Here is a 27,213-nt window from a genome sequence, read left to right on the forward strand (position 1 = left end):
CTCAGTTACCAGGTATTTGTACAGCTTGTATTGCTTTTTTTGGTCCCTTCATCCTCTCTTGCCTGTAGCAACAGAAAAAGGTTTCTCATTTATCTGTTAAGCAGCATGTCTCAGCGAAGAGCAGAAGCACTGAGCTAGCTCTATAGATCTGTGAAATAAGAACTTCTTTCCATCACTTCCCTTTTGTCACTGCTTTTTGCTTACTAATGTAAAACTCTCTCAAGTGTTAGAGTTGTAGGAACTGGCTGTCAGGAAGTCCAGCTCGTGGACAGAGTAGCTTCAGCCACCACTCAGCTGCACTCAGGGGCTGTACCAAGTCCCTTTGTAGTAGAGACAGCAGTTTGCTTTACTAACCAGTTAACTCCTCACCTTGCTGCCAGCTCAGACTGTTCTTAAGCACTGGTCACTCATCTGGTAGAAGCGGGTTAAATCTTTCTTCCAGAAGGAAGTCCCTGAGCTTTTCACCACTCCTGACTTCCATTAGCAGCTGTGTCCTTTTTGTCAGTGAAATAGCCTTGGAAGACTAAACCTGAGCACAGGCAATGCACTCCCCCTTTTTGAAGTAGCTGCTCTGTGCAGGCACTGCCAGGAGCGGCTTCTATTAGTCCTCTCAAAGCTCTGTGGTGCCCTCGAGTGGCTCAAGTGTGCAACTTAAAATACAATTGAGTTACCTTCCAGGTTCAAGATCAACTGAAATAGATTTAACTTCCCATGATTAGTTAGGCAAATAAAAACCTTTAATTAAAAACAAACTATAGTTGAGGGGAAAACCTGTATATGAAGAAGTGGTGTTCTCAGGTTTAGGCTATGCTGAGGATTATTTTAGGGCTCTAATCTTTGGCAGCTTTTGTTAAACTTTAATAATCAATCTGCAAACACAATCTTTTTACCTGTACTTTAATATTTATATACTGATGGATAGCACCTAGGGGCCGCAACCAACCTTTGAGCCCACTCAGTGTCTCTGCCCCAAAGAGCTTACAGTCTAAGCAGTCAAGGAGTAGGAGAAAACAATCACACTTTCTTTCATAAATCAGCAACTGATTCAACACAGGTTAAGTGATTTACCTGCCCTAAGGCAAAAAAATGTGTGGTGGGAATTAAACCAGCAGCTCTTGGTCTCTGCCTCAGGTCTCAGATAAAAGATGCTCCTTCCTCTCTAGACCACTTCTTTCAGTAGCAAATGAGCCCGTTTGTAAATCCCAGCCTGAAACTGATTAAGGTTCAGGGCTATTCCCCAAGTGAGGAACAGATACATTTTGTGCTGTCAGAGGTGTAGCTATACTTTTCATGTTCTGGGGTCAGCTCACAGGTCTGAGTGTTATATTAGACTGGAATGTGTCTCCTCTTTCCAATGCAATGGACTTTGTCTCACATGCTGCAAGACAGGCCCAGGTCTTGGAAGGAGGCACAGGTTATGCACTACTGGAACAAACATCTTCAGCCCCTTCCCAGCTCCCCACATTTGTGAACACTCATTGTTGGTGAGCACCAGACAGGGGCTGTTGGGAGGGAAGGTGTGGGAGCCCCTTGACCATAGCATCCATTCTTTTGATGATTTTTTTTGGGAGGGCTAGAGAGAGGCTGCTATGTTCATTTTAAGCTTCTGAGGAGCCAGCAGTAAGAGAAGGGCTTGTATTCACCAGAAGAGACTTACTATTTTATTTCAGCTTTGGTAACAAGTTCTTGACTTGGAGGTAGCAGCAGGTTCAGTTTATTTCTATATGCATCAGCAAACTAGAGTGAGTTGAAGGTTGCACATTGTGGAGTAGCCCCACTCGGGCAGCTAACTGAGGAAAGACAAAGCTAGTTGGAGTTTGCACTTGAAACTGAACTTTAGTTTTGTGCTTAGTGGAAAGCTTATGAAATCAGCACCAATCTCATTGTATAAATTGCTGCCACAGGGTCAGTCCCCAGTGCTATGTCTTTTGTCAAACATGCATAAACCAAGGAGATGCCTGATGCTGTGTTTACACTGGTAACTGAAAGGTGAGCACAAGCAGCTATTAGCAGATAAATTACTTAACAGTAGCCAATAAACAAACCCACTCCACTGATATAAAGCAGTATGGTAATTCACAAGTTTGACTGTATTGAGAGCTGAGGTGGCAACATACAAAACAAACACTATAGGCACTGGCTTTCATGGGGGCTGTCTTTGTACACAAGGGTAAATGAAACAGCACTGACCAGAGCAGCTGGACAGTCACACACACAAAGTGATCCATTTTCTGTTATTGCACAAGTAGTGACACCAAGACATACACAGGAGGAGGCTTACAAAATGACATCAGAAAGGCTGCATACACAGTCTTTCAAGGCCTTATGTGAACTATACAGACACAAGAGTTGTATACTGCAAATACACTGTGGATGTGTATAAATTCACATAAGGTTAAAAGGCTAATTTGTAAATAGGAAAGTTTCCACCAGCTTTATTCTATTCAGAAGCTTTCTCAGCATGCACACCATTCTGGATATGATGCACGACCCCACTTCAGAGCAGAGGTTTCATGTAAACATCATAAATGCTCTGTTAACTGGATATGCCCACAGGAGGTTTTGTTAAACCAAACCAATTACTAAAATGCGACTGTGACTTTTATTCATGAAGGCTATAGAATATGGCTAAGGATTTCACATACTTTCACAAGATACAAAGCCCCCTTCTCAAGTGGATTGGGATTTCTAAGCACAAATAAATCCACTCATGGTGAGGTGTACAACACTTAAAAACCCTGATCAAAATTACTTCAGCATAATTGTGCATTCCCCAAACATTGGGTTGGCAGCTGAGGAAAGAAATGAAATATTAACTGAATAAGTTGGCAGAAGAGGGGTAAAATTCTCTTTGCAATACAAGTTCCATAATAAAATACTGCTGTATGTTGTCATTTTAGACATAAGCACTTTTATATCAGAGTCTGGTTTGTTTCTAACTGACTGAAAGTTTCAGCTACGAAGGTGTTTACACAATATACACATTTCATTACTTACAAAGAGAAATAAGCTTAAAATGTCATATTAAAAACCTGGGATACAGTAGGGTTAGTAGCACCATGAAAAATGTTTTTCAGAACTGCAGTCTTGTTATTTTAAACATGCTCAGTGCGTCGTGGTTTTATGCTCTTGGCTGATCAAAAAGGTGCCATTTTGGTACAGGGAAAGAAATGAAAAATGTCATCTTCTGATCCTTTGTGAACCTCAAGTGTTCCTTCCTGTTTCCAAGAGGTCAATTCTTTCAGCTTAGTCCTGTTGTCAAACATGTTCCAAACAACCCTTAGTTTGGCACATGAGTGAGGTACACTTGAATTTGCATGGTTAAAACAGTTTGGATTTGTTTTCTTTCTGCACAGTAGCACCATTGTTGCAGCTGGAAGACAGTGCATCTTAGGAATGCTCAACTGTTTCATAAAGCACTCTGCGAGATGTTACGTCTTCTTCATGCAAACTTGACAACGACTAATCCGTGTCCTCAGCTCTCCAGCTTTCACTGTCTCTGACTGAGGTTTACTGGTTGACAGACACAAAGGTAAGGTTAGGTTAGCTTTTTCTTTGCTTACAGAACTGGTCCTTCAAAACTCTGCTTAATTCACACTTTAAGATCACACTTAAATATATAAGTGGGGAGTTAATCCTGTATTTGAGAGTCTTCCTTAGGAATGATCTTGCTGCGTGTCCTCAGCCCCAAGTGAGTGGCTCAGTCCACCCAGGGGGTGCAGATCAGCTAGGGTATGGTAGAACACAAACTCCAAAACAAAGAGAAGGTGAATTTTGCACATGAGAGGCACTACTTCTGGGGTCTGTGCAGCCTTTGGGTTTGTCAGTTGAAGAGTGCCTTAACAATCCATTAAATACACTGCTATGGTGACAGCTGTCTTTAAGTGATGGCTTTACCAGTGTGCTTAGCCTCCTAGCTCCCTCCCCTTTAAGAATGTAACAGAACAAATATGTGTTGTGTGTATACAGAACAAGCCCAATTTTTAAATGTTTCTTTAAAAAACAAACAACAAAAGAATTTCTGTTTAAGGGAGACAGAAGACAGTAAAGATAGAAAATTGAGGTGCATGGCAGTTACTAGTAGGGAGCTTTCACCAGTCAGTTACCAGCAACTACTCTGAAGACCTAGTGATGACTATTTAATACAGTCAGTATCGTGTTTGTAAGCATTACACAAAACCAACTTAGGGGGCACTACCTGCTGTATAGTGTAGCACACAGTGCCGGCCCTGTGCCACACAGCTACCTTTTTCAGTTTGTTGGCAGTGGGAGTATGTCTGAAGTTTTTATCAGTACACAAACAGGGCAGCAGCAATTTATTCTATGAGAGGAAACGATTTTTCAAAGAAAAAAAAAATTTCCTCCTCCAGTTGAAACAGAAAAAGATGAGAGACTGAAATGCTGACACAGAAGCTGGGAGCAGAACATACACTGGCTTTCTTGCAGCTAAAATGTGATCCTGCTGCAGGGTGCTGAAAAAATGCTTGCCATGGAGATCTTCACACAAATCTTTTTAAAACACTACAAAGGCTTGTGTGGAGTTGATCTTGCCCTCATACCTGTCCCTTGTGTGTCTGTTAACTACCTTTTCAAGTATCTGAGTTTATTGAAAGGCCTGGTAAAAAACATCAGAATTGATCTTTCATGCTCTCGCTGCAGGAGGATGATAGGACAATACAACAGGTACTACTGAATGTAAGAATCAACAGAAAGAGTTTGACTCCTTGCCAAGCAGAATGTGCCCTAGCAAGTTTTGATATAGTATTCAAGGCTTACCAAGGCAACACTTGAAAAACTGGTTGTGAGGGGGAAAACAAGCTAAATGACTTCCCTATGCCCCGTAAACAAATCTCTTTTGATCTTTAGAATAGATTCATTTTCCAAAGCTTTCATTCCAGAATAAAGCAATACCCAGGAAAGAAGTAGTCTTACCTGAACATTTCTGATACCTCTACAGTTGCCAGCCAGAAACTGTATGAATTGGCATAGTAATTACAAGTGCCACGACCATGGCACTCAATGAACGGAGCTGAGCGGAATTCTTCTAAACAGGATCCGGGCGACGCCAAGGCCTGTCCAGAGCCCTCTGCTCCAGCACTAGTGTGCTGGTGGAGGAGTGGAGAAAAGAAACACAAGGACTTTTACAGCAGGTGCTAAAAATTGAATAGCACAGCATTCAGCTCTTGAGAGAGCGTGGTGTCAGGCACCTCCAGGACTGCATTTACACTGAGCTCCGTGCAGTGAAAAATCAGTCTCTGCTACCAGACTCAGTAAGTGCAGGCAGAGGGTTTCCAATGACAACCACTAGTTTTTAATGACGTCCTAAATCAGCTAGTAGAGGACAGAAGTGGGTAATAGCCACTTGTCGAGCAAGAGGCATTTCTTACCATCATGAAGGAGTACCCAATCCAGAGGGAGTCCCAGCCTAGAGGACACGAAGGAATCTGAATGGTCTGGCTGTGGACAGCTATCACCATAGCAGGCGCTTCACACACAACACATCTGGATACAGGGTATCAGAGAAAGAGATGAAGCATTTGCTTGTATTTCCTCTAACCACCTCTAGCTAAAATAGTGAAGTATTTCCTCAACAGATGATTGGAAGTTCAAAGCCCTGAGGTGAGTGCCTTGATCGTAGAGCTAATGGCTGTCCATGGTGATCTTGCACTGCTGACTATAGGGCTTCCTCAGTTCAGGAGAGCTCTTAGAGCCTTCTGGCTTTTAACTATCTTATCACTGCTGCACAGGGACTTTTAAAGACAGTGAACACTTTAAAATAAGCTGGTTTCCTAGTATGTCCCAGAGCAAAACATTACAGATCAATTCCCTAACACCCACCCCATGCTGGCAACTCAAGAGTTGGATATGCTATTTATCCAGGTGGTCAGAGAGACACCTGGCAGCCTGCTTGTCTCACCGGCTGATGAAGGGCTGGATGCTTTGCCCAGTCAATGGCTCCATGCTCATTGGCATTGGCTCTGGAGTTGACAGCCAGTAGGAATAGTCATTCCTTGATGCAAAATTACAAACGTTGTTGATATTGCAGAACATGAAGGGCATCGTGCTGAAACGTCTGAGACAGCTCCCAGCAGTACCTACAGAGTATGACACACAAAATGTGACAGCTGAGTTTTCACTTCACTGCTTTTTATAGCAAATCCTTGAGAACAGTAATTGTGTATTCTTCCTCTCCCCCTGTGAGTGCACAGCACGGCCTATCAAATTGGTACACGTGGGAAAAAATTAAACTTCTCAGGCTGAATTCTAATGTGCAGCCTCTGGAGGTAGATCTTAGCATGCAATCCCCATCCTCACGTAAGTAATCTGAGACTGCCGTATCTTCACAGAACCAGAGCATTTGCAGACAGAGCATACAGAGTATCTCACCTAGATCCTGTCCATGTGCTCTCTCATTTCCTTGCACATACAGAAGAGAGAATCCATCATATATCCTTGATGTTCCTTGTGGACATAGTGGTGTATCCCTGGTCTGGCTGTGCCGAGTTATAAGGAATCCATGAGCAACAGAAGCTGTTCCAGGAGGACCAGGTGGGCCTTGTAAGCCATCAGGGCCAGGAGGTCCCTGTATTCCTCGTGAACCTGTTTGGGCAAGGGAAACAACAGTGTATTGATTAACAACATTTATTCTTTTAGGACTCACATAGCTCTGAAAGGTAGCATAGTCTTGTGGCTGGGGTGCATGTAGGCTGGGGGACCTGGCATTTTCTAACATGATCTTCCTCACGTTTTTGTCATGTAGGCTTGGTTAAATCACTGCGGCTGTCATAGCCAGTTACAAAATCACTGCAGCTTCCATGTGCTGTAGGGGTAGGTAGTGTGAAGTTAAACACGTTCAGAGCTGTGAGGCACTAAGATAACAACTGCAGCCAACATGACAGCTGCTAGAATTAGTCCAAATCACTTTCCCCTTTCCAAAACATTCATCTGTGTATGTAGCTTAATAAGATAATGTTCAAATATCTTGCTCAAGATGACAAACTAAATGGTGGAGCCAGAAACAGAAGCTCACTTGTTAGCGGAGAAAGCATTGGCTTGATCTTTACAACATGTGAGCTAAAGCCCTCCAAGATGAGGGGAAAAAGCTGCAGTCAGTTCTGGAGTAGGTTACAAAATGTGGAGCAACCTTGAATGAGAGCAAGAATGAATCACATGAGTCAGAAAAGGCATTTGTTCTTGAACAGCAGAAATATCGGGGAATACAACTACAAATGTTTGTGTTATGCCACAGTCATTATTTACATGTTTTTCACTGAAATAATGCTAACAGATTTCAGAGCTATGCAAAGGAAAAAAGGCATTACAGATTTTTATGCTGTTTAATGCTTTAAATTCAAATCATAAGCAGTGACTCTCAACAATAGCTGCATGGTGGCCTGATCTCTACCTTCACTGAAATTCTTTCCTTTATGAAATGAATGATTTCTGTGCAAAGTGAAAATTATTTCACTAATCTCTCTTCCATTTCTTTGATACCCCTGTGCTTCCAAGGGGATAGCATGAAGCTTGAGATCAAGCATTCAACATTATTCAGCAGTGACCAGCAACACATTGGTTCCAAGAATACTTCAAACCAGAGATGTTCAGCTGCTTGTAATATTTTTGCATTAAGGAAATTCTAAAATTATGATTTTTTAATTATTATTCTCATAAGGCAAAGAACTCACTTCAAAGATCAGCATTTACAAAAGGGAGCATCTTTTTTTCCCTGGTTCCTCATAGGATAAACACCATACCTGGCTGGCCTGGAAGACCTCTCTCCCCTTTACGTCCTGCTGGGCCATCAAAACCTGGTAGTCCATCTCGCCCTGGGTCACCAGGAAGACCAATTGGACCTAGAACAGACAAATGCATAACTGAAATAAGAGGTCTTGAAATCTCACTACAGAAGTATTTAAATCGTCTTAATGATACGTTAGGCAAGAGCAGGCCATTGAAGCAGCTACACTTATCTGTTACCACCTGCTGAATTCAGTAACTTGTCTCTGCAGCCTCTGCCACACGACTCAAGTTGCAACCTGCAGCCAGCTACCCTTCTTGGACATCTCAGCGGTTGCTTAGGATCATACCTGGCAATCCCTGTGGCCCTGGCAGTCCAGGTGGCCCTTTTGACCCAGGCTGTCCTGGTGGACCTGGGGGACCAGGATCACCTTTGACAACAATGCTTCGTCCAATGGTACCTGGCAAACCTGGTGGACCTTAAGAGAAAGCAGCTTAATATTAGATAAACCAAAGTGGAAGAGAGCATGTGAAACAGTTTCTGTTCGAGAGTTCTTGGCTTCTGACTTGGCAATAAAGACTCTGAATGTGAAAAGCATGTACATACAAGGCAAGTAAGTGCTCTTGGTAATGCCTCTCACTGCCAAAGGGCATATCTTGCAGGGATTAGTCCATGCAGACTGAATACAGAGTATAAAATATGATGAGATTTCTTGTAACAAACTCTTCCTGGCAGGTAACAAAAGTAAAAGTAACACTGCTCAGGACTGTCCTACCTGGTGGGCCTGGCAGCCCCTGAGTGCCTGTGAGGCCAGCAGGTCCTGCAGGTCCAGTGGGACCCTTCATACCTGAAACATCAAATGCACACAGTTACATAGTGAAACAACCTCCTGCCTCACAAATGTGCTGCAGGAACAGCCAAAAATCAGGCTTCTTTTCTGAGGGTTGCTGTTACTGTGTCTGGCAGGTTTCACTTGCAATGCTAGTCAACTATCTGCGACCACCCAGTTAAATACCTGGGAATCCTGGAACACCTGGAACGCCAGGATCGCCCTTCATTCCATTCAGACCTGGACGACCAGGATCCCCCTGAACAGAAAAGTGTCATGTTATCCCTCCTCTCAGCAGTTTCAGAACGAGACAGGAAAGGTGGCTGGAGGACAAATAATCCCACTCTGGATCTGTGCTGTAGTGCTTTGAAGGGCTGAAGCCAGGCATTCTGCTCACTGTTGGAGAGGAGGTTGCCAGAAAATGCTGTGACGTGGAGTGTGCACTGACAGCTCCAACTCCCATGGGAACAGAATGGGGACATCCCAGATACTGTGGAATAACAACTGGAAGAACTCTTTTACTTGCTGTAAGACAGGATCTTAGCTACCATATCTAGGCTTTTACTTTACTACACTAAGTGCATGTTCACAGAATTAACCAGGCTGGGAGAGACCTCAAGGATTATCGAGTCCAACCTATATATTTCATTTTTCCTGCATTTAAAAATAAACTAGGAGGAAAACTCCCATTTCTTCTCCTACCTGGCGTCCAGGTGGTCCTTGATCTCCCTTTTGACCTGTCAGGCCAGGGGGGCCGGGTTGACCAGGGTTCCCTTTTTCTCCTTTAAGTCCTCCACTGCCTGGTGGCCCTCGTGGACCTTCTGGGCCTGGTGGACCTTAACATTGCAGAACAAATACACATAGATCAGTACTTCTCAACCATTCTCCCCCAGCTTGTGCCTTCAGTGTCAGAAAACAAAAAATAATCTAAAGGGAATTTGGCTTGACTGCCCAGCTCTATTTCAAAGCTGAATTGAGCATGAACTAAAAGGAAGACAAATGGAGGGAATATTTGCACTACCCAAATCAGGAAGAAAGGCTCCTTACATAGCTGACAAGAAGCAGGTCTGTGCAGAAGGAGCCGAGAAACCCAAAACTGGATGGTACAAATACAACGCCTGCTGACCTAAGTGATGTCTTAAACTGAATTCCTTTTGCTAGCCAGGCTCAACAACAAAATATTGCTGCTTTCTTGCTTTTGGGATTTGATGCTCCTGTTCAGGAGCCCAGTGTATACTGACTGCTGAGCAGCAGGAAGCCTGTCATTCTGCCTTGCTTCAATAGTAATCCAAGGTGCAGAAACCTCCTTATGTTGAAGGACCTTCCCTCCAACTGATTTGTCTGTCCTTAGTAGAATTACACCGTGTAAATTCAATAGAGGACCTGGGCTGGTCTTGAATTATTTTCCCAGTGCTAAACCATCAAAACAGAATTAACTGATGTTAATTTGTGGCAAAACAAACAGTAAGCAAGTGCAGCAACAGCTAATAACATTTTACAAATTAGAGCTCATAACTGGATTAACAAAAGGATCTCTTTGCAGGACAGTGCTATGACAGTCTCCCCTGTAGGACAACAAATTTAACACCATTGATCAGCATGCTTGGTTTTCAATTCTTCTGCAGCTTTGAATAATTAAACATCTCCTGTGACACCCTCATAGTCTAGATGCAGTGGATGCATTTGATGAGCTGTATTTCTGCATGCAAATCCAAGCACAGAATTCCTTCCAAAATTTTTCTTTTGAAACCAACAGCAGTTTTCTACCAGATTTCACACATACCCTGCAGCAGTTTCAGCTGCAGAAAACATCCCACCATGCAAGGATTTTTTGGGTTCATTTTGCTCTTTTACACTGGTCTAGTACTATGCACATGCAAAATAATAGCAGGTTACCACCTGAGGCATGCTAATCAAACACATACGATCTGCAGGTAACCACAGTCCTTAGGGGGATAGTGGCAGAATGACAGGAGAACATCCATTTCTCTTACATCGAGTGCAACGCAGTAAGATAAAATGACCGAGTTAAGAGTCTAACCTGGAGGACCTGGAAGGATCAGAGTTCACCAAAGCCCAATGATCGATGTTAGAAGGGTCACACATCACACAGTACAAAACAAGATTACTAGTTAGAAATAGTACAGATGACAGCATATACACTACACAACAACCCATTTCACCAGCATATTTTGTATTTACAATATAATCCACACGCATGCATAAAACCATACATGAATACATAAGGGTATGTATTTTCAGATACAAGTTATTCTGGTGACTAGGCTCTGCTAAGACTAATTTGACACTTCATTTAACAGCAAGTTTAAAGCTTTACTGAAGAACGTGTTACTGTTTTAACATTACAGCTGAGGCCTGTGACTGGTTAGTCCTATTCACAGTGGGGTTTGCACTGCTTAACCATTTCACTGACAGTATTCAACATTGCAAAGTCTGGAGCTTGGCAAACACACAGGACAACTTTCTCTTGAGCAAAATTCTGCTTTAGGTAGAGGGAAGCATGATTAACAGAAGGACTTATCACTTCCAATTGGGTATGAGCCTCAATCATCTTGAATACAAGCCTAGGTCTGAAAGGTAGGCTCATAGCCTCTTCACAATGATAAGCAGGGCTGACATGTATCAACAGGGCTGTGAATGCTCGAAGCAGAGACACAGCTGAACTTAAAAAACGTAGGACTTGTTGTCTTGTTTACATTAGTTTTTCTTGATAAAAATAACCCAATCTACTAATTTACTGGTATGAAGTCATTATGGAGAATGGCATGCAGCAACATCCTTAAAAAACAATCACTTCCATGTCCTCTTTTCCAAAGCTTAGCTGGTTGTTGTGCCTACCGTGCTCCTGAATTCATACATATTTTAGCTCCTGTGCCACATGCATCTTCTGTGTCAGTGAAATGATTTAAACCTATCAACACATCACCATGCAGTTTGCAGCTAAAAACTACAATAAATACACATCAGCTTTACCTCAATGCACTGTTTCGGACTTATTTGGTAAATTATTTTAAATGCTAGCTGTAATACAGTTGTTAAAAATAATGACATGGACATTTCATTGTTACTGTTAAGTACTTAAAACTATATTTCACTGTTAGGTAAGTTTTGCTATGATTAATAATTCTGTCCTGTATTTGTCAATGGTGGGATTCTGGCTGAGCAGAGTCATAGGGTGGAACCAAACATGAAGGAATTGGTAAGTTCCTCTCAGCATACCCATGATAGTTGTCCTCAAAGTGTGGTTACTGCTTGTGTGGCCACTGATTAATGAAAAGATAAGGCCACATTCACTGTTTTACATGACAGCATAAAGCTAGGACCCAGACATCAGGGGGTACCACCTGTGCTACCTCACAGTGCTCAGGACAGGACACTACAAACCAATGTGTATTCCTTTACTGAATTTTGTTGGCTTCCCCAAGGTCATCATAGCAAAACCTAAAGACATCAGGATTATTAACAGATACACCAAGTCATTTTCAAATCTAGACACAGATGTTAAAAAATTTCCAGAGAGCTGCTTTGTGCTACATGTGGATAAGCTGAAACTATGATAAGGCTGTGAAAATGGCCATGTTTTTACCAGCCCTGTTCCACTGCCCTATCATTAGGGGGAGGAGGGCTGCATGCTTCATGTGAAAGAAAGGGCTTTCCTCATTCCCTCTCAACGTGCTGGTGAAACAAAACAGTGGGGATGTGGATTTCTCTGTGCTGGAGAGCTACAATGTCCTACACTGTGAATGTAAAGCCTTGATGCTACTCTATAAATAATTTTCCTAACAGACACTGACAGTGTAGGTATAAAAGAAGCACCTAATTTATTTTAGTCACTTGAGAGTGTTCAAAATCAACAGTAGCAGGTGTTACAAAAGTTAATACTGTCACTTGCCCAAGCTGCAAAACAAAATTGCACATTAAAGGCATGGGAGGACAAAGCAAAATGCTTTCAAAAAGATGAAACCCAGTGTAGGCTGAGTTCAGCTGCACTGAGAATAAAGGTGCATGAGGCTCAGATTTAGGGACACTTTACAAAAGCCTCGCAAATCTGAACTCACATGATCTCCCACCATGGCCAGTCCCACGCCACAAAGGTCTGAAAGCCAACTCTAAGCTTTTCTTTCCTACCACAAATTCAAAGCTATGTCTAAGAAATGACTCGGCGTATCTACATTTAGACACTACAAAAGTACATACATTCATTTGCATGCAAAAGTTATTACATTGGAGTTAAGGGGCTAACCTGAGGGACCTGGGAGTAGGGGGTCAGAGTTCACCAAGGTCATCATTAGGACAAGGGGAAAAACATCAAAATTGTTAGAAATATAAACAAGCTAACGTATTCAACTAAACCTTTCTTTTCAGATTTAGCTCAATATTCCTTTACATACAGTATGCAAACCACCAAACTATTATTACTCACAGCAATGAAAACAGACATGTGGACTGACAGCAAGCTTTTGTTGCCCTAGAAATTGGCTTGTTTTAGAATCAGTTAATATATCTGTTCCAACACCATCTATCAACATGTGTTTTAGGGGAAACTCAACTTCAGTCAGAGACCTACATCATGTTTGACTTCATTTTATACTAATCTTAGAATATACTCAGAAGTCAACACTATACACATACAGCTTCTGGTTTTATTTCTGTCCCTAGAAGGGAGGTAATTTGACAGCCACACAGCTGCTTTTATGACTAACTGCCTTACGTTGAAATGTTACAAAATCAGCAGTCCAACAATAGACTGTGTTATCACTTGAAACAAAAGGCTGGAGTGCTGATTGTACCAGAACTGCAATAATAGTTTGGTTTACCCACATTAGTTCACACATAACTGAGCAAAACAAATGCTTCACTTGATACACTGCATGCAACAAAAATGGAAATAAGAGAGAGAGAGATATAAAGAGAGCGCGAGAGAACATGGCTGAGCAAAACCTCACTGGTTGTTTCCCCCTCACCAACGCTCATAAAACTACACAAAAATGAGTTGCACCACTGCTTTACCTCCCAGCTGACTCCAGTCAGTGAGCACCTGATTTATACAGTGAAGTGGGAACAGGATGAGAAGCTTCATCGAAACACCAATGCTACAACACAGCACAGAATCTCAGCTGGTAGTTTTATTACACGCTAGGAGCTACTTAGCTGGTTATTTGTTTGGGTTTTTTTTTAGACTTTGGAGATGTTCTCTGCCTAAAAATCTTCTAAAAATGAAAGTCTATAATCCTATGGACCAATAACTCACTCTTTTCCCATGCCAAAACTAGTTGCTGTACCACACTACACATTATCTTTGTAAGATCCAGACCTCTAGGATGTCTTAGGCCTTTATTTGGGCACACTTCAAGTACAAAGCCCAAGTCCAGAATCTCACCACCTCTTACCCCTTCACTCCTCCTCCCATTTGCCCCAGCTACAACTCTAACCACAGTGAGCTAGGATTACTTGGCCCATGTTCCTACCTGCAGTAAGAAACTAGGCAGAGGAGGACAAGGCTACATGGAAAGTGGAAAGCACATTAGGGCTGACAACTTCCTGCATGGATGTGCTAGTCAGAGCCCTGAGGTACAGCAAGGAGCAATTTCCTCCAGGAGAATGAGGGAAGGCATGCACTTCACTAACCAAATAGAAAACAGGGAAAATATTGTGACTGTCTGAGAATTATTAATCCACTCCAGTCACACAAAAAGCAGGCTAGGATACAACACAATTCAAGTACTTTTACTAAGACTAAAAGAAAATCTCATTATACTGGCAAACAGCACCCCAGTTTTAAGGTGTTAAAAATTCAAACCAAATGGTGTTCATAATGACTCACAGTTAGAAGAGATGAGTTCATGGTCTCATGCTCTGCACAAGACAAAAGCTCCTACTGCCATTACGAAGAATAAAATATTACTCGACTCCAGTTCTAGTGAAACTACTTAGATAAAATTCCATTTAAAAAATGTCTTTCGGTGGGACTGCCTCCTCCTGTATCAGAAGCAAGTATGAGGAAAAGCGAATCTTAGTCTTTCCATGTTGGAATATGGAAAGGATATGTTGCAAAAATAAACTCTCCCTTGAGACCCAAAAATGAACAATGTCTGTGTGGCACTTTTTACAAGTGTACAAGCTGAAGATTAACTTTGTTCCGACAAATGTTTCAACAACAGAAAAATAGAAAAATATGAGTTTACAGATCAAGAGAAATAAATAAATAAATATTCTCATTTATATCATAGAATGTTTGGGTTGGAAAGGACCTTAAAGATCATGTATTTCCAACTGCCCTGCCATGGGCAAGGCCACCTTCCACTAGACCATGCTGTTCAATGCCCTGTCCAACCCAGCCTTGAACACCTCCAGGGAAGAGCCATCCACAGTCTCCCTGGGCAACCTGTTGCAGTGTCTCATCACCCTCACAGTAAAGGATTTCTTCTAAGTCTAAATCTCCCTCTTCCAGCTTAAATCTGTTCTCCCTTGTTCCTTCACTACAAGCCCCTGTAACATGTCACTCCCCAAATATGCAAAGATAAAACCACTAATCAACCAAGAGCTTAGTTTTAGAGTTCTCTTTGAGGAGAATATAAAGCATTTGAAGTAAGATGAGTCTTACTGGTGGCAGAATACTTCTGGACTCCAGATACAGCAAATATCTTGAGCTAAAGCTGTGACAGGTTCATTAAAGAAAGGTTTTTCGAGAGCAATTCTCTGACACAAAACACAAATCCATTTCTAATACATGCCAGGGAGTTGCTCAGCAATGTTACCTCGGTATAATGTCTTTTTCATTCCCAGAAATTAGTTGGTACAGGAACAAAATGCAAACACAGAATGAAAAGATGAACAAGGCATGGTGGTGCACTGAGTCCATGGGAGCCACATGACACAATGGAGCAATGACTTATGTTACATGACAGCAGATGGAGAGGCAGCTATCCGATTTGATCATGCTGTGAATTTGATTTCATGACTCAAGTGATGGGGTTTGTTACTTTTGGCTTTTTTTGTGCGATGACACTTGCTGATCAGGTGACAATACTGCAAAGGTATCAGATGTTCAGAGGCCGGCACCGTGCTCGCCAGGTGATTACCGAGACAGCATGCGGAAGATCGCCCATTCATTAATGCATTAGACTTTTGCTGCCAGGTATCAGAAATTCATAGAAACTCAGACTGCTTTAATTTTAGATACTCTTACTTTTGGCAACAAAATTCTCTGGTTGCCCACAAACATTAAAACCTGAGCCATAAGGCTTGGACTTAACCATCCAAATAAACTAAGAAAGTTTAAAGGCTGATAACCTACCAGCAAAATATGAAAGTACTGGCAGATGTTGATAGGTACAGACCACACTCTTACCTGGTCTTCCTGGAACACCTGGTGGGCCAGGGCTACCTTTAGGACCTTCCAGAGGTGGTCCTGGTAATCCTGGTGGACCTGGTGGACCCTGTAGACCAGGGAATCCCTGGAAACCTGGTTCTCCTTTCAGACCTGGAAGGCCAGGGGGCCCCGGTGGGCCAGGTAAGCCCAGTTCTCCTTTTTGTCCTGTAAAAGCAAACAGCCATGTCATAAAGTGTCATAAAGTGATGTGCAAAAAAGTCCAGATGTAGACCTGCAGAAGCTGCAGGTCTGGCCACAACTCACTTCATTTGTGCAGTGAGAAGTTAAAAGGTCTTACTAAGACTCACTTTACTACCCAGTGATACTGTAATTCATAAACATCCCTTGAGTTCCTAAGCCCACAAGCCATGTATGTTTTCTGTGAAGAAATCTGTCATTATCAAGACTTCATTTTTTGGAAGACACTGCTGAAAATGAAGGTATAATTGAAAAATGGCAAATATGCTTGAGCAATTTGGGAGCTCCAATGGTACTGGAAAGTAACGTAACTGAGGTAGTGAAGTTCCTTTTGAAAACACAGCAGGCAGCTTTGTCATCTGTTGTACGAATGCTTTATTTACCAACACAAATCAGCAAAGTTCCATATAATAGACTATGATCCTGTGTGGATTTATCCTGTCTGCACGATTGCAAAGCTACAACCTTCAGTAGTTAGTAATGAGTGTTTTTATCACTGTTGTTAATTGAAAATGGTCTGCTGAGGACAAGTGTTACTTTAGTTGTTGCTATGGCATTCATTCGTTGCAGAAAATACAATATGGCCTTCTTTTTTTGTTTGTATAGATGTATTTTACACTCAGCCTTTAAAACAAAAGAAGATAGAGAAACTTTACCTGACAATCCTGGGAGTCCTGGAGGTCCTGGGCGCCCAAAGCCTGGCAGACCTGAGAAGAAACAGAAACAGTTAATAATGTATATTAGCTTTCAAGACTCCAGGAATAGGCATATGAGGCTCAGAATGAGAAAGGTACAGTTTGTCTAAACCTCTGATTTCTTGAGACTACCAGGATTCTCATTCACTCACCAGTCTACACCAAAGCTAGAGGCTTTGCTACAAAATGCACCTGTAACTGTCATATTTCCATTCCCGAGATGCTCTTTATGATTTTGGGAGTTAATACATTACATTTTGGTTGGGGTTCTGTCTCTAAGGCAGACATTACACTGTCACAGTATCGATCCATTCTAAACGGAGTTGAAGCAATACAGCCACCATGGAATATAAGAACAGGAGCTGGTGCTTAACTTGGGTAGTAAAAATATAAGAGCTGATTGAATTCTTGTTCTGTGCTTCACTGGTGGCTTGAATCATTCAGCACCTAGGAACCAGAAGACCAGCTTTGGAGGTATATGGGAAGTTACAGGGAATAGAGAACAGAGAGAACAGGACTTCACAATGCAGAACAAAGAGGAGAAAACCAGGGAGGATACCTAACCTGGTTCACCCTTCTGCCCAGCTGGTCCAGGGATACCATCTCGACCAGGCTGTCCCTTCTCCCCTGATGGGCCAGGAGGGCCAGGACGACCAATATCACCTAAAAGGGGGTAGAATACATTAGCACAGTAATGCCTAACCTGCAATAAAAGAAAAACAAACAACAAAATCAGCCTCCCTATCATATGAATCTGAAGGTGTGACAATGCAATACATTCTCAAGGGTGTAATCTTAAAATTAAAACCTTTTACTTTCTCTCTCTCCCTCCTACCCTGACCATTGAGAAAAGGCTTTCAGGTCTGTGAGCATCTAAGCTATTAATGCTTGCTAAAAATAATATAGTGCTTCCCTTTAGGATAAGTTAGAATTTTGCTCCTATAAAAACAGGTCAGGCCACTGGAGTACTTACCATAAATAAAGTTGGTAAACACTGAAACAGGTAACTTCTTGTTTCAATAGCTAACGATATGATTATGACAGCAGACACAAGTCATCAAGTTAAAACTTCTTCCTTCTCTGCTTAGTCATTGAACTGAGTGTGCAACAGTGTTTGAGCATCTATATACACACAGGTGCATTTTCATGATGTTAAAAATATAAGAAGAAAGCAAGTGGCTCCATGTGTTCTGTGGAAAATATAAGCAGCTGACCTTCACTGTTCATGCTCACCTACTGGTCCAGGTGGTCCAGGCAGACCGGGATTACCTGGAGGCCCCTCGATACCTTTCGGTCCTGGAATTCCTGGTGTTCCTATAAAGTACAGGCATTGAGAAAATGGCTTTTCTGCAGATCTAGAAATGCTATAATCTGAGACACCCTGAGTAACAAATGAGTTCATTTTACTGAGGTGCTATATTGATGTTCATCTTGCAGATTTACAGCTGATCAAGGAGATGAACTGTAAAGCAAAAAATGTATGGAAATGAAACTAACTCACACAGCTGTCCTTACTGCTACTCTCAGGACTCTTCTAACTGTTGAGTGCCTAGGGCCAAGAACACAATAAGTCAGGCAGTCTGCTAAGAAATTTTAGAGATAGATGCCTGACAAATCAAAAGCACTATGGGGTGTGGATAGTCTTTTCCTAACCCTCTTTTTCTTTCCTGAAAAAAAGAATCTTACTAAAAATGGCCTTAGTTAGAATTTACAGTGGATTCTCACCCCTATAGTATGAACTGAGTGGGAATTCTGTTGCAGTGTGCCTGTTGTGAACAGCACCTGAGTCTGATCAAGGTAGTGTCTCAATACACCATTTCACAGTCCTTCAGGCATGACATGAAGCAGAGGTTAAAACCTGTCAGGTTCATGGCCAGGTTTTGTTCTAAGCTCCCTGCTGCCATGACTACGCTGTTAAAAATTCCTTAACTTCCTACATTAACGCAGCTCAAGCATGCTCGCCTGACAGCATTTATTGCTGCAAAGGCAGCCTAGGTAAAACCCTTCCTTCTTTGAACTGAGAATGAAAGAACTGATGCATAACTACTCATATTTTTTGGAGTAGAATGCAAAACCTAATTTCATTATGTTTCAGAAAGGTGTCTTCTTAGAACATATTTTCAGACAACAAGTGCTATTACAAAAGCCCGGATCTCCTGGTGACATTTTTTATTGATTCATGAAGGAGAAACACAAAGTCAAACGCAGGCATTGCCTGAGTCAGAGGAGGTGAGAGTCTGACTGCTGTGGGGAGTGGAGAGCAGTAGCTAACACAACTGCTACATCCCCCCGGAACAGATGAATAATTTTAGAGGGCAGTCTTAAGTGATCCATTCAGACACTCTTGCAGTGACAACTCCAACAGCACAAAGTTTAGAAGCAGAGAACTGCCAAAAACTGGGAGAAGCTGCAGTCCTCCATCAATTACCCAGCGCGTTTAGATGTAAAGACAAATATCAGCAAGAGGAAAAAATAAAAGATCCTGTTTAGAATTACCTGGGAATCCAGGAAGGCCTGGTTCTCCTTTTGCACCTGGACTGCCTGGAAATCCAGGCAAACCAGGACTTCCAGCTACACCTTTACTGCCTGGACTACCTGGGTATCCAGGCAAACCAAGATCACCCTAGAAAACATTAAGTAGAAATAGGCACTCAGTCTTTGTAGGATGGCTGAGCCTTTCTTGTATGCATCCCTATCTTACTCTTACATAATGGTCATCACTGTATTGTGTACACCTCTCCTTATATCCAGTTCATGTTAACCACCTCACACATCAAATTAATTGGAAATGGTGATTGTAAAGATTTTTCAACAGTTCTCCCCTACAATTCTGTATATAGTACCACAGCTTCTACTTGGAGCTGGCCTACATTAAAGAAAAAAAGTTTTCTCTTTCAGATAGGACAGATTTTGTAGTCCATGATAGCACAGAGGAGAAATATATCCCAAACCTGTAGAGCTATGATACTGTGAGCTTTATTTGTGCAACATTTCTGCTGTATTAATTGCTGTTCAACCTTAATTATAAAGTATCAGTAAAGGCTGCTAGATGTTCTGTTGGTTTCCTTGCCACTTTTTTGTGAGTGACAGAAAGGATGAGATAGGTGTTAGCTGTAATCATGATATTTCAGCTCCTTGGTAATTTATTCTTAGATGAATATTGTCCTTTTTTTTAGAATTAACAACATAATTAGACATGCAAACAATTACATTAATTGCATAAGTCCCTCCCAAGTACTAAAATGCAGGTGTCAAAGCACAGACTAGGCCAGTACCTAAACCCTGCTTGAAAGTCTAGTAAATAATCTTCACTTTAACCAGATTAAAGTATATTCCATTTTTTTTGTTTTTAAAATTAGAAATATTTGCTCTCACCTGGAAAGAACAAACCATAGACAATCCTAATTGTTATTAACACATTTATATATATTATGTATAACTGTAAATATAAATATGTATCTATAAAGTTAAAAAAATAAAATCAACACAGAACCTCATTTTCTTCTGGAATGTTCCACTGAATACTTTTGTCAATGTACCTTTGGTCCAGGGAGACCAGGAATACCGATGCTTGAGGCACCAGGGTCACCTTTCTCCCCTTTCAGTCCAGGAAATCCTGCAGGCCCAGGCTGCCCTGGACGTCCTGCTGTTCCTTGGCTGCCTTTAATCCCTTGGGGACCTGTCAAAAAAAGAAAATGCAAGTTTTATAAATATAAAGCAAACTTATGCAGTGGCTTAGAGAAATCACTCAAATTGTAGCACCTGAACTAGAAATGGCTAATTGACTAGTAGGTTTTGAATACCTAGGTGTTTTTATTCTGAAACACAAACTTAAGCAGTTAGCTAAAAATCTCACTTTTTTTTTGTGTAACATTCCTAAGCTTTCTTTTTTTTTTATTCTTGAATTCCACAAATCCCAAAAGCTCCTTGTAGTATCTAGGCACAATTTAACACTAGCATCCTCAGAAGCAGGAGTTTTTGTTTCGGCAATCTTTCTGAACAACAGAATTCACTTTCTTCTTCCCCTTCTGCTTGTGTCTGACAGCTGTCTTCTGATAGATGGGTTTACAGAATCATCTTTTCAGAGTTTTCAGAGAGCACAATTTTGAGAAATCAAAAAAGATAGAACTTACAAAATGTAGATCATTCTACCTCTACATCCAGAAGCACTTATAAAACACCAGGTATTTACAATACATTTGCTATTTACATTTTCTGGTTTAGTGGCTATTTCCAGTTTCTTATGTAGTATTTCACAGGCCTGTTACATAGGCCTGCAATGCCATTTAAACAGATTATTAGATACTGCACACAAGCAGATCCACCTTTGTACTGTGTGAACAGAAAACACTGGCCAAAGTGAAGTACAACACAAGCACAGAAACTAACCTGGAAGGCCCATCTCTCCCATGGCACCTTTTAACCCTGGAGGTCCTGTTGGTCCTGGCTGCCCAGGAAGCCCCATGTCTCCCTTGATGCCTAGAAAAGTTGTGAGTTTAATTAGCTCGTGCCAGTGATTAGATGTTTCTGATATTTGTGCATTCTCATATGAAAGCACTTGTCACCTAATTACAAATGCAACGGATTTGGCGTTGCTTTAGGCCTCGCTCTGCTCCTACATGCTTTTTCACACTCGTTTGTAATAAGATATTAGATTAAACATCTTCTGTTTGTTCTGAGCCAAGACATGAAAGGGCAGCTTCTTCATTGAGAAGGGCCAAATTTTAGTCCACGAGTTAGTAACCATCTGAAACAATTTAGTACTGGTGGTGATTGTCTCTCATGAGTCCTGGGGATGGATGGTTTTAAAAAATTCCCCAAGCACAAGACACTTAGAGCAAAACCTACATTAGACACAGTGAGCAAAGACTCAAGATTTTAGTGTTATATTGGTAGGAAGAAGAGGTGCAAAACAGAATTAGTGCTCCTGATCCTTGCAATTCTTTCAAGCAGAGATCTGAAACTTGGCCATTTGCAAAGTATGAGTCCAGTGACTAACAATGTAAGAAATAAACATATGATACAGACAAGTCCTGTTGGCAGACCCCACAGTCATGTTGCTTGCTCAAGCAGCAAGCACTTTTCCAGCCATCATAAAAGCTATCCTAATCTTTAGTGGGAACATCTTAAAATTGCAGAAGGAAGGAGCTCAAAGTATGTAGTTTGGATAATGATTTTAAATGTCCTGAAACTGTGCTGCAACTTTAAGTGTAAAAGGCTGAACTTTGCTTAGACACACCTGGATTAACATCCCAGTCCTGGATGATGAAAGCACATGCAAATTGGTACAGATGGAAACTGAACATCTGAGGCTTTCTTTACTTACCTGGTAGTCCGGGCACACCTGGTGGGCCACTAAGTCCTGGTGGGCCTGGATCACCTGGGAGACCTTGGTAACCTTTTTGTCCTGACAAACCAGGAATACCTCAAAGAAAAAGATTATTACTATTAGTACTATTGCATGTTTTCTTTTGCTTTAGGAGAGCAGATGTAGCTACAGGGGAATAAAAATATAAATACATATTTTCTTTAGTAAATATAATTCCCCCTAATTTAGCAAAGAGAGGCATCACAGAACACAAAATACAGCTTTTATAAAGTCACTGCAGAATGGGACCAGTATAAGCAGGTAGAGGAATAAGTTATTTTATACCTAATGTAAATATAGTTTGTTCAGAAAGGACTACCTTTTTGGGTGACCAGACTCCATGTTAACCTCCTTCTGTTCATCTCAATTAATGATATACAGGCTTAACTAGATTGCTACACTAGAAGCATTTGGAAACTGATTTATTATATAAAGTAATGCAAGTATTCTAACAAATGCTTACAAATACTTGTGGTTATTATCCAATACAATAACTGTGTGTTGCCCTGCAGGTAGTTAAATCTGCCCTCCACACCTCTTAATTAAGGGGAGGGGAAAAAACAGAAATAAATCAAAAAAGGTGGCAAGTGTCTTGGGAGCCTACCTAGGCTTCACAGAAATTAATACAATAGACTAATTTGCATGGTAATGGTTGGGCCAATATTAGTGAAAGGCATTCTGGTTCTCTCCAGGGTAGACTAATTTCTCTTCTCAAGATTAAACCAGAGTTCAAAGGAAGTATCAGAACCCTTGTTAGGAGAGGAGCAAGCCATTAAGCAAGAAAAAAAGCAGACTTGAGTGAACTGAAAACCTTCCAGGCTGCCAGCTTCCCAAGTACAAACACACTCAGAGATGAATTCTAGTTCACATGAGGGTAAGCTTACAGAGATACCCAAAGAGAAAATCTGGAGGTGATGCATGAGCAGATGACCTGTACAGCTCTACAAACGAAAGACCCAAGGGCCTTCAAGACAGCAGAGACACAGCCAGCACTGCAGCAGTGATAACCATCTCTCATCATGCTCCTATGAATAATACCTAGGAAATGAAGGTGCTGAAAGCACCTTAGTGCTGTCCCAGCATGTCCCTGTGCCAAGTCATAATAGCAGCTAATGAGCAAGGACATTACACACAGAGAGTAACTTGGTCATAGAACCACTTGAAAAAAAATACTAAAATAAGAGAACCTTGAGCCACCTCTGTATTCTGAATTGAATTTTTTTCAGTAAGAATGAATGATCTGTAGTGGATTCACTTACAGGTCACTATTATTTCAAGAGGACAAACCACCTCCCCAGACCCACATGCAAAGTTCTGTACCTGGAACACCTGGTTCGCCTTTTTCTCCTTTTGCTCCTAGCTGTTTTGGATCAACTTTCCCAGGTGGGCCTGGCAGGCCTGCTTCACCTTTGATGCCTTTTTGCCCTACTGGTCCAGGAGGTCCTGGTGGACCAGGTATTCCACTGTTACCTACAGTATGGACAGAAAATGAAAGGAAAAATCCACAAGGTAGGCTTTTCTCTTCCACAGAGAGTCCAGAATTTATTGATTTTATTTAGTTCACTAAATGATCAGTCAGTTCATACAAGGTTCTCCACAACATCTTAAACAGTGGAACAAAGTTGAGCTCCTAGCATCTCACCACTGTGCCACTAGCAGAGTTGCAACAGCTACAGCAACTTTAGTTTTACAGCCTCCTTTTTCTGGGGAGATGAAGGGGCTTTTTTTTCCACCAGGCTCTTTGAAAATTCATCTCCAACAAGGGGCTTGGGAAAACGTAGTGAGAACAGTTTCTCTATGATATGTACAGAGATGATTCTTCTTGATGACTCCACAAGCCAAAGTTACTGATTTTCCTATTTTTGCTGATTAAAGCAGACTACAATGTCCTTCAGAAGTGTTGCCCTACCTTGATGCCATCAATCCAAAGGTAATGCTTTTAAAACAGCTAACATTTCATGACATCAGTTTAAAAAAGAGTGACTGAATGCTATGTCTTAAAACTGTAAAGCAATTTTGAGCATCAGCACTGTGAAAGGAAGGTAACATAAGCAGATTCCAGTGATGAATATCCAGATGTCAGTATCATACAGCCTCTTTCCACATAGGCACTGAAAATAGCAGGGGCTTAAAAAGCAAACATTACCTTTCAAGCCAGGCAGGCCACTTCTTCCAGGAGTTCCTGGGGGCCCCGGAGGACCAGGAGCTCCCATGACACCCATCTCACCTTTGGCACCTAAATGCAATGAATCATCAAGTTCATTCTGAAGAAAACTTCAAAACCCATCAGTATGTGTCTTTTATTTAACTCCATCTCTATGGTACTTATTAACCACCACGTGGATATAACTCTTGTTTTAAGGGAACTACAAGCACTCAGTTCTTGCACTGATCTAAATCAGATACAGTAACACTTTATAATTGTAGCAATTTTTCCACAGTTAAGTTCTGGGAAGAATATTTGCAGTGCACTTTTTTATGGTAGAAAGTACATCTGTAACTCCAATAAGTTTAGTTCCCTGGTTTGAAACAACTTGCTTGAAAGCAAATTTGAATCTACTGAAAGCCAAAAAACCCCACAATTCATTAGGTACACACTACTTTTTGAATCTTTTGTATTGCCACTTCTTATCTGAAGACAGAGACTCTCAAAATTGACTTTTGAGATGTCTGTTCCAGAGGGTGAAACAGATTATCTGACAGACCAGTCTAACACACAGAATAAAGCAACTAATATTTAAGACTATGTGTTGGATCCAGTCGATGGCTTTTGGAACTGTTTGCTTTAAACAAATTCTATTTCCAAATTGTAGCAGTGGCTAGAAAAGAGAATCACAAAATAAATTAGGAAAGTGTCATAACAATGATGATCAGTGACATTTGATAGTCATGAAACAGAATAAGGCAGAAAACATTTGAATTAAGTCACGGGGAAGAGTGGAGAGATGACAAGGATTTAATTCAACTGATGTTATAATTCTTATTTTAAGTATAAAGTTGCATACAGCTAACCCTGAAGTGGATACGGCAAATATCAAAGCTCATTAAGCTGGCATGCCCAATCGTAAAAAGCATCCACCGATAACTAGTTTGGTCTTTGTGAACTTACCTGGGAATCCAGGTATTCCATCCCGGCCAGGTGGGCCAGGTGAACCCTGAGGGCCTGGGAGGCCAGGAGGTCCTGGATATCCTGGGTCTCCTCGGTCACCTGGAGGACCAGGAACATCAAAGCCTGGAGGACCTGGATCTCCTTTCTCCCCTGGAACGCCCTGCAACCCTAGACAATGTTGTTGAAGACACGATTTCTTAGCAATGATTCAGGCAAGGCCAAGATTTACATGTCTCTGGGTGCAGTACTGTTAAGAATAGCTCAGCTTCATTTACAGTCCACTCCCAGCACTGACGACCACCCTGCAATTCTTCTAATAACATTTATAATTTAAGGCTTCCATGTGTTAAAAGGCCACGTTCTCCTGAAGAGAAGCATTACTAAAATGTTAGTAAATTGAAGCAAATAGAAGGAATTTAAAAAATCTCAAAGAGAAAACAATCCCCCAACAACACTTCAAGTCTGGTTAACAAAATGCCAAGAGAGACTGGTTCGTATTTAATCACTAAGTACTGATGAAGTAAGTTTCCATTAATTATTCCATTTTACTACATTCCTAGGTAACATCAGCTGAATATTTTTGAAGGATAGCAGAATTCTGCATTGGATTCAATTTCCCTGAAGGAAAAACATGAGTTGTAGAGATATGCTTAAGGTAATTTAATGCTAAAGATTCTGAACTCAAGGCACCACTGAGGCAAGCAGACAGCTTGTTTCCTCCAGTGCAATCTAAGATACTCACTCTGGAAATAGCTCATAAAAAAGATTATTCTTAAATCTGAAGTTAAGAAAAGGCTTTGGTAAAGAAACCACAGTACCTGGGGAACCTGAGGTTCAAAAGCCAACGAGTTAGAGCTCATCAGGAAGTTGAGACAGGTAGCAGTAAGGAGTTGTAATAGTCGTTAAGTTAGGAAACAAAATAAAAGCACAAAGAGATTAGAACAAAGAGAAAAAATCTACCCTAAAGTTATCAAAACCAGATCCACGTATAACAAGTACAACACTACTGCAGAAACCAGATTGCAAGGAAGTCTGGAGGTATTTTTCAACGTGTAGCCACCACTGTATGGAGAAACAAAAACTCAGGGAGAAATTTTCAAATATCAATGGCACATTTTAAAAATATAAGAGTTTTTGCCCTCCCTCCTTGTCTAGTGTTCTTTTTGCAGCAGGGGAACAAGCTTTTTTCTGAACTGTTTCTTACACAAAGATGTCACTGCTGGCTTAGATATCTTACGAACACCTGAGGACACCTTACCAATCTACTTCCTGGTCATCTGCATCCCATTCTGGTAAATCCCATTAAACGTGGATTTTCCAAAGATACCACTTCTTTAGAACACAAAAAACAATCTCTTCCCTCCTCACCCCATTATTTTAGTTCTACTATGCAAATTTACACCCATAGAAAGAACACATTGAATATTACATGCTCTAGCAGAGAGATTATGAGAACACCATGCCAAACCCTCAGATTTAACTATAAGACAGTATTATTCTGTAACTGTTGTGGTGACACCCCACTCTCTACTGCAGGAACAAGTTTAGCAGGGATGTCATGATGTGTTCTTTGCACACTAAAAAGACCAAGTTTTCTGATCAGCTTAGGTCATAGATCCCATTTATTTAATCACAAACATGCTCTCCTTTGCCAGGAGCTTATCCCTGTTAAGCTATGCTGTCACATCCCTGGAACTCCTTGCTTCTCAGAATGAAAAAGAGGTCTAGAGGATAGACGGGGACCAAGGATGTTCTGTTTATGGGTCTTCCATCAGCAAGAAGAAAATAACTAAAAAACAAACAAAAAGCCTCAAGCCCCAGTAACAGGGCAAACTCCTTGACTAGAATGGTAAATAAACTTTTCCAAGCAGAAATTAATTTTA

The 27,213-nt window shown here is 41.2% G+C and overlaps 1 protein-coding gene and 1 long non-coding RNA gene across 4 annotated transcripts in view; one reads left to right on the forward strand and one right to left on the reverse strand.

Annotated features, from left to right (window-relative positions):
* Positions 1 to 883: 883 nt before the first annotated feature.
* The window catches only part of COL4A5 (collagen type IV alpha 5 chain), a 78,955-nt gene continuing 52,625 nt past the window's right edge, over positions 884 to 27,213 (reverse strand). The window contains exons 31-51 of the mRNA XM_064159439.1: positions 25,331 to 25,498; positions 24,368 to 24,457; positions 23,542 to 23,691; positions 22,180 to 22,278; positions 21,243 to 21,332; positions 20,393 to 20,532; positions 19,350 to 19,476; positions 18,087 to 18,167; positions 17,418 to 17,516; positions 16,815 to 16,865; positions 15,940 to 16,125; positions 9,270 to 9,403; positions 8,754 to 8,826; positions 8,514 to 8,585; positions 8,088 to 8,216; positions 7,755 to 7,853; positions 6,388 to 6,600; positions 5,918 to 6,095; positions 5,388 to 5,502; positions 4,933 to 5,105; positions 884 to 3,513 (exon numbers count right to left, since the gene is read on the reverse strand). Coding sequence (XP_064015509.1) covers positions 3,432 to 3,513; positions 4,933 to 5,105; positions 5,388 to 5,502; positions 5,918 to 6,095; positions 6,388 to 6,600; positions 7,755 to 7,853; positions 8,088 to 8,216; positions 8,514 to 8,585; positions 8,754 to 8,826; positions 9,270 to 9,403; positions 15,940 to 16,125; positions 16,815 to 16,865; positions 17,418 to 17,516; positions 18,087 to 18,167; positions 19,350 to 19,476; positions 20,393 to 20,532; positions 21,243 to 21,332; positions 22,180 to 22,278; positions 23,542 to 23,691; positions 24,368 to 24,457; positions 25,331 to 25,498 — 2,549 coding nt within the window. The 3' untranslated portion in view covers positions 884 to 3,431. The remainder of the gene's footprint in view (positions 3,514 to 4,932; positions 5,106 to 5,387; positions 5,503 to 5,917; positions 6,096 to 6,387; positions 6,601 to 7,754; positions 7,854 to 8,087; positions 8,217 to 8,513; positions 8,586 to 8,753; positions 8,827 to 9,269; positions 9,404 to 15,939; positions 16,126 to 16,814; positions 16,866 to 17,417; positions 17,517 to 18,086; positions 18,168 to 19,349; positions 19,477 to 20,392; positions 20,533 to 21,242; positions 21,333 to 22,179; positions 22,279 to 23,541; positions 23,692 to 24,367; positions 24,458 to 25,330; positions 25,499 to 27,213) is intronic.
* Positions 3,360 to 9,268, forward strand: LOC135184012 (uncharacterized). 3 transcript variants are annotated; one of them, XR_010305814.1, is made up of 3 exons: positions 3,360 to 3,532; positions 6,348 to 6,549; positions 8,010 to 9,268. It is a non-coding gene; the product is annotated as an uncharacterized LOC135184012 (long non-coding RNA). The 3 variants fall into 3 exon arrangements; XR_010305815.1 differs by having other exon boundaries at positions 6,431 to 6,549; XR_010305816.1 differs by lacking the exon at positions 6,348 to 6,549.

Source organism: Pogoniulus pusillus, chromosome 19, assembly GCF_015220805.1.
Source record: "Pogoniulus pusillus isolate bPogPus1 chromosome 19, bPogPus1.pri, whole genome shotgun sequence".
Taxonomy (NCBI): Eukaryota; Metazoa; Chordata; class Aves; order Piciformes; family Lybiidae; genus Pogoniulus; species Pogoniulus pusillus.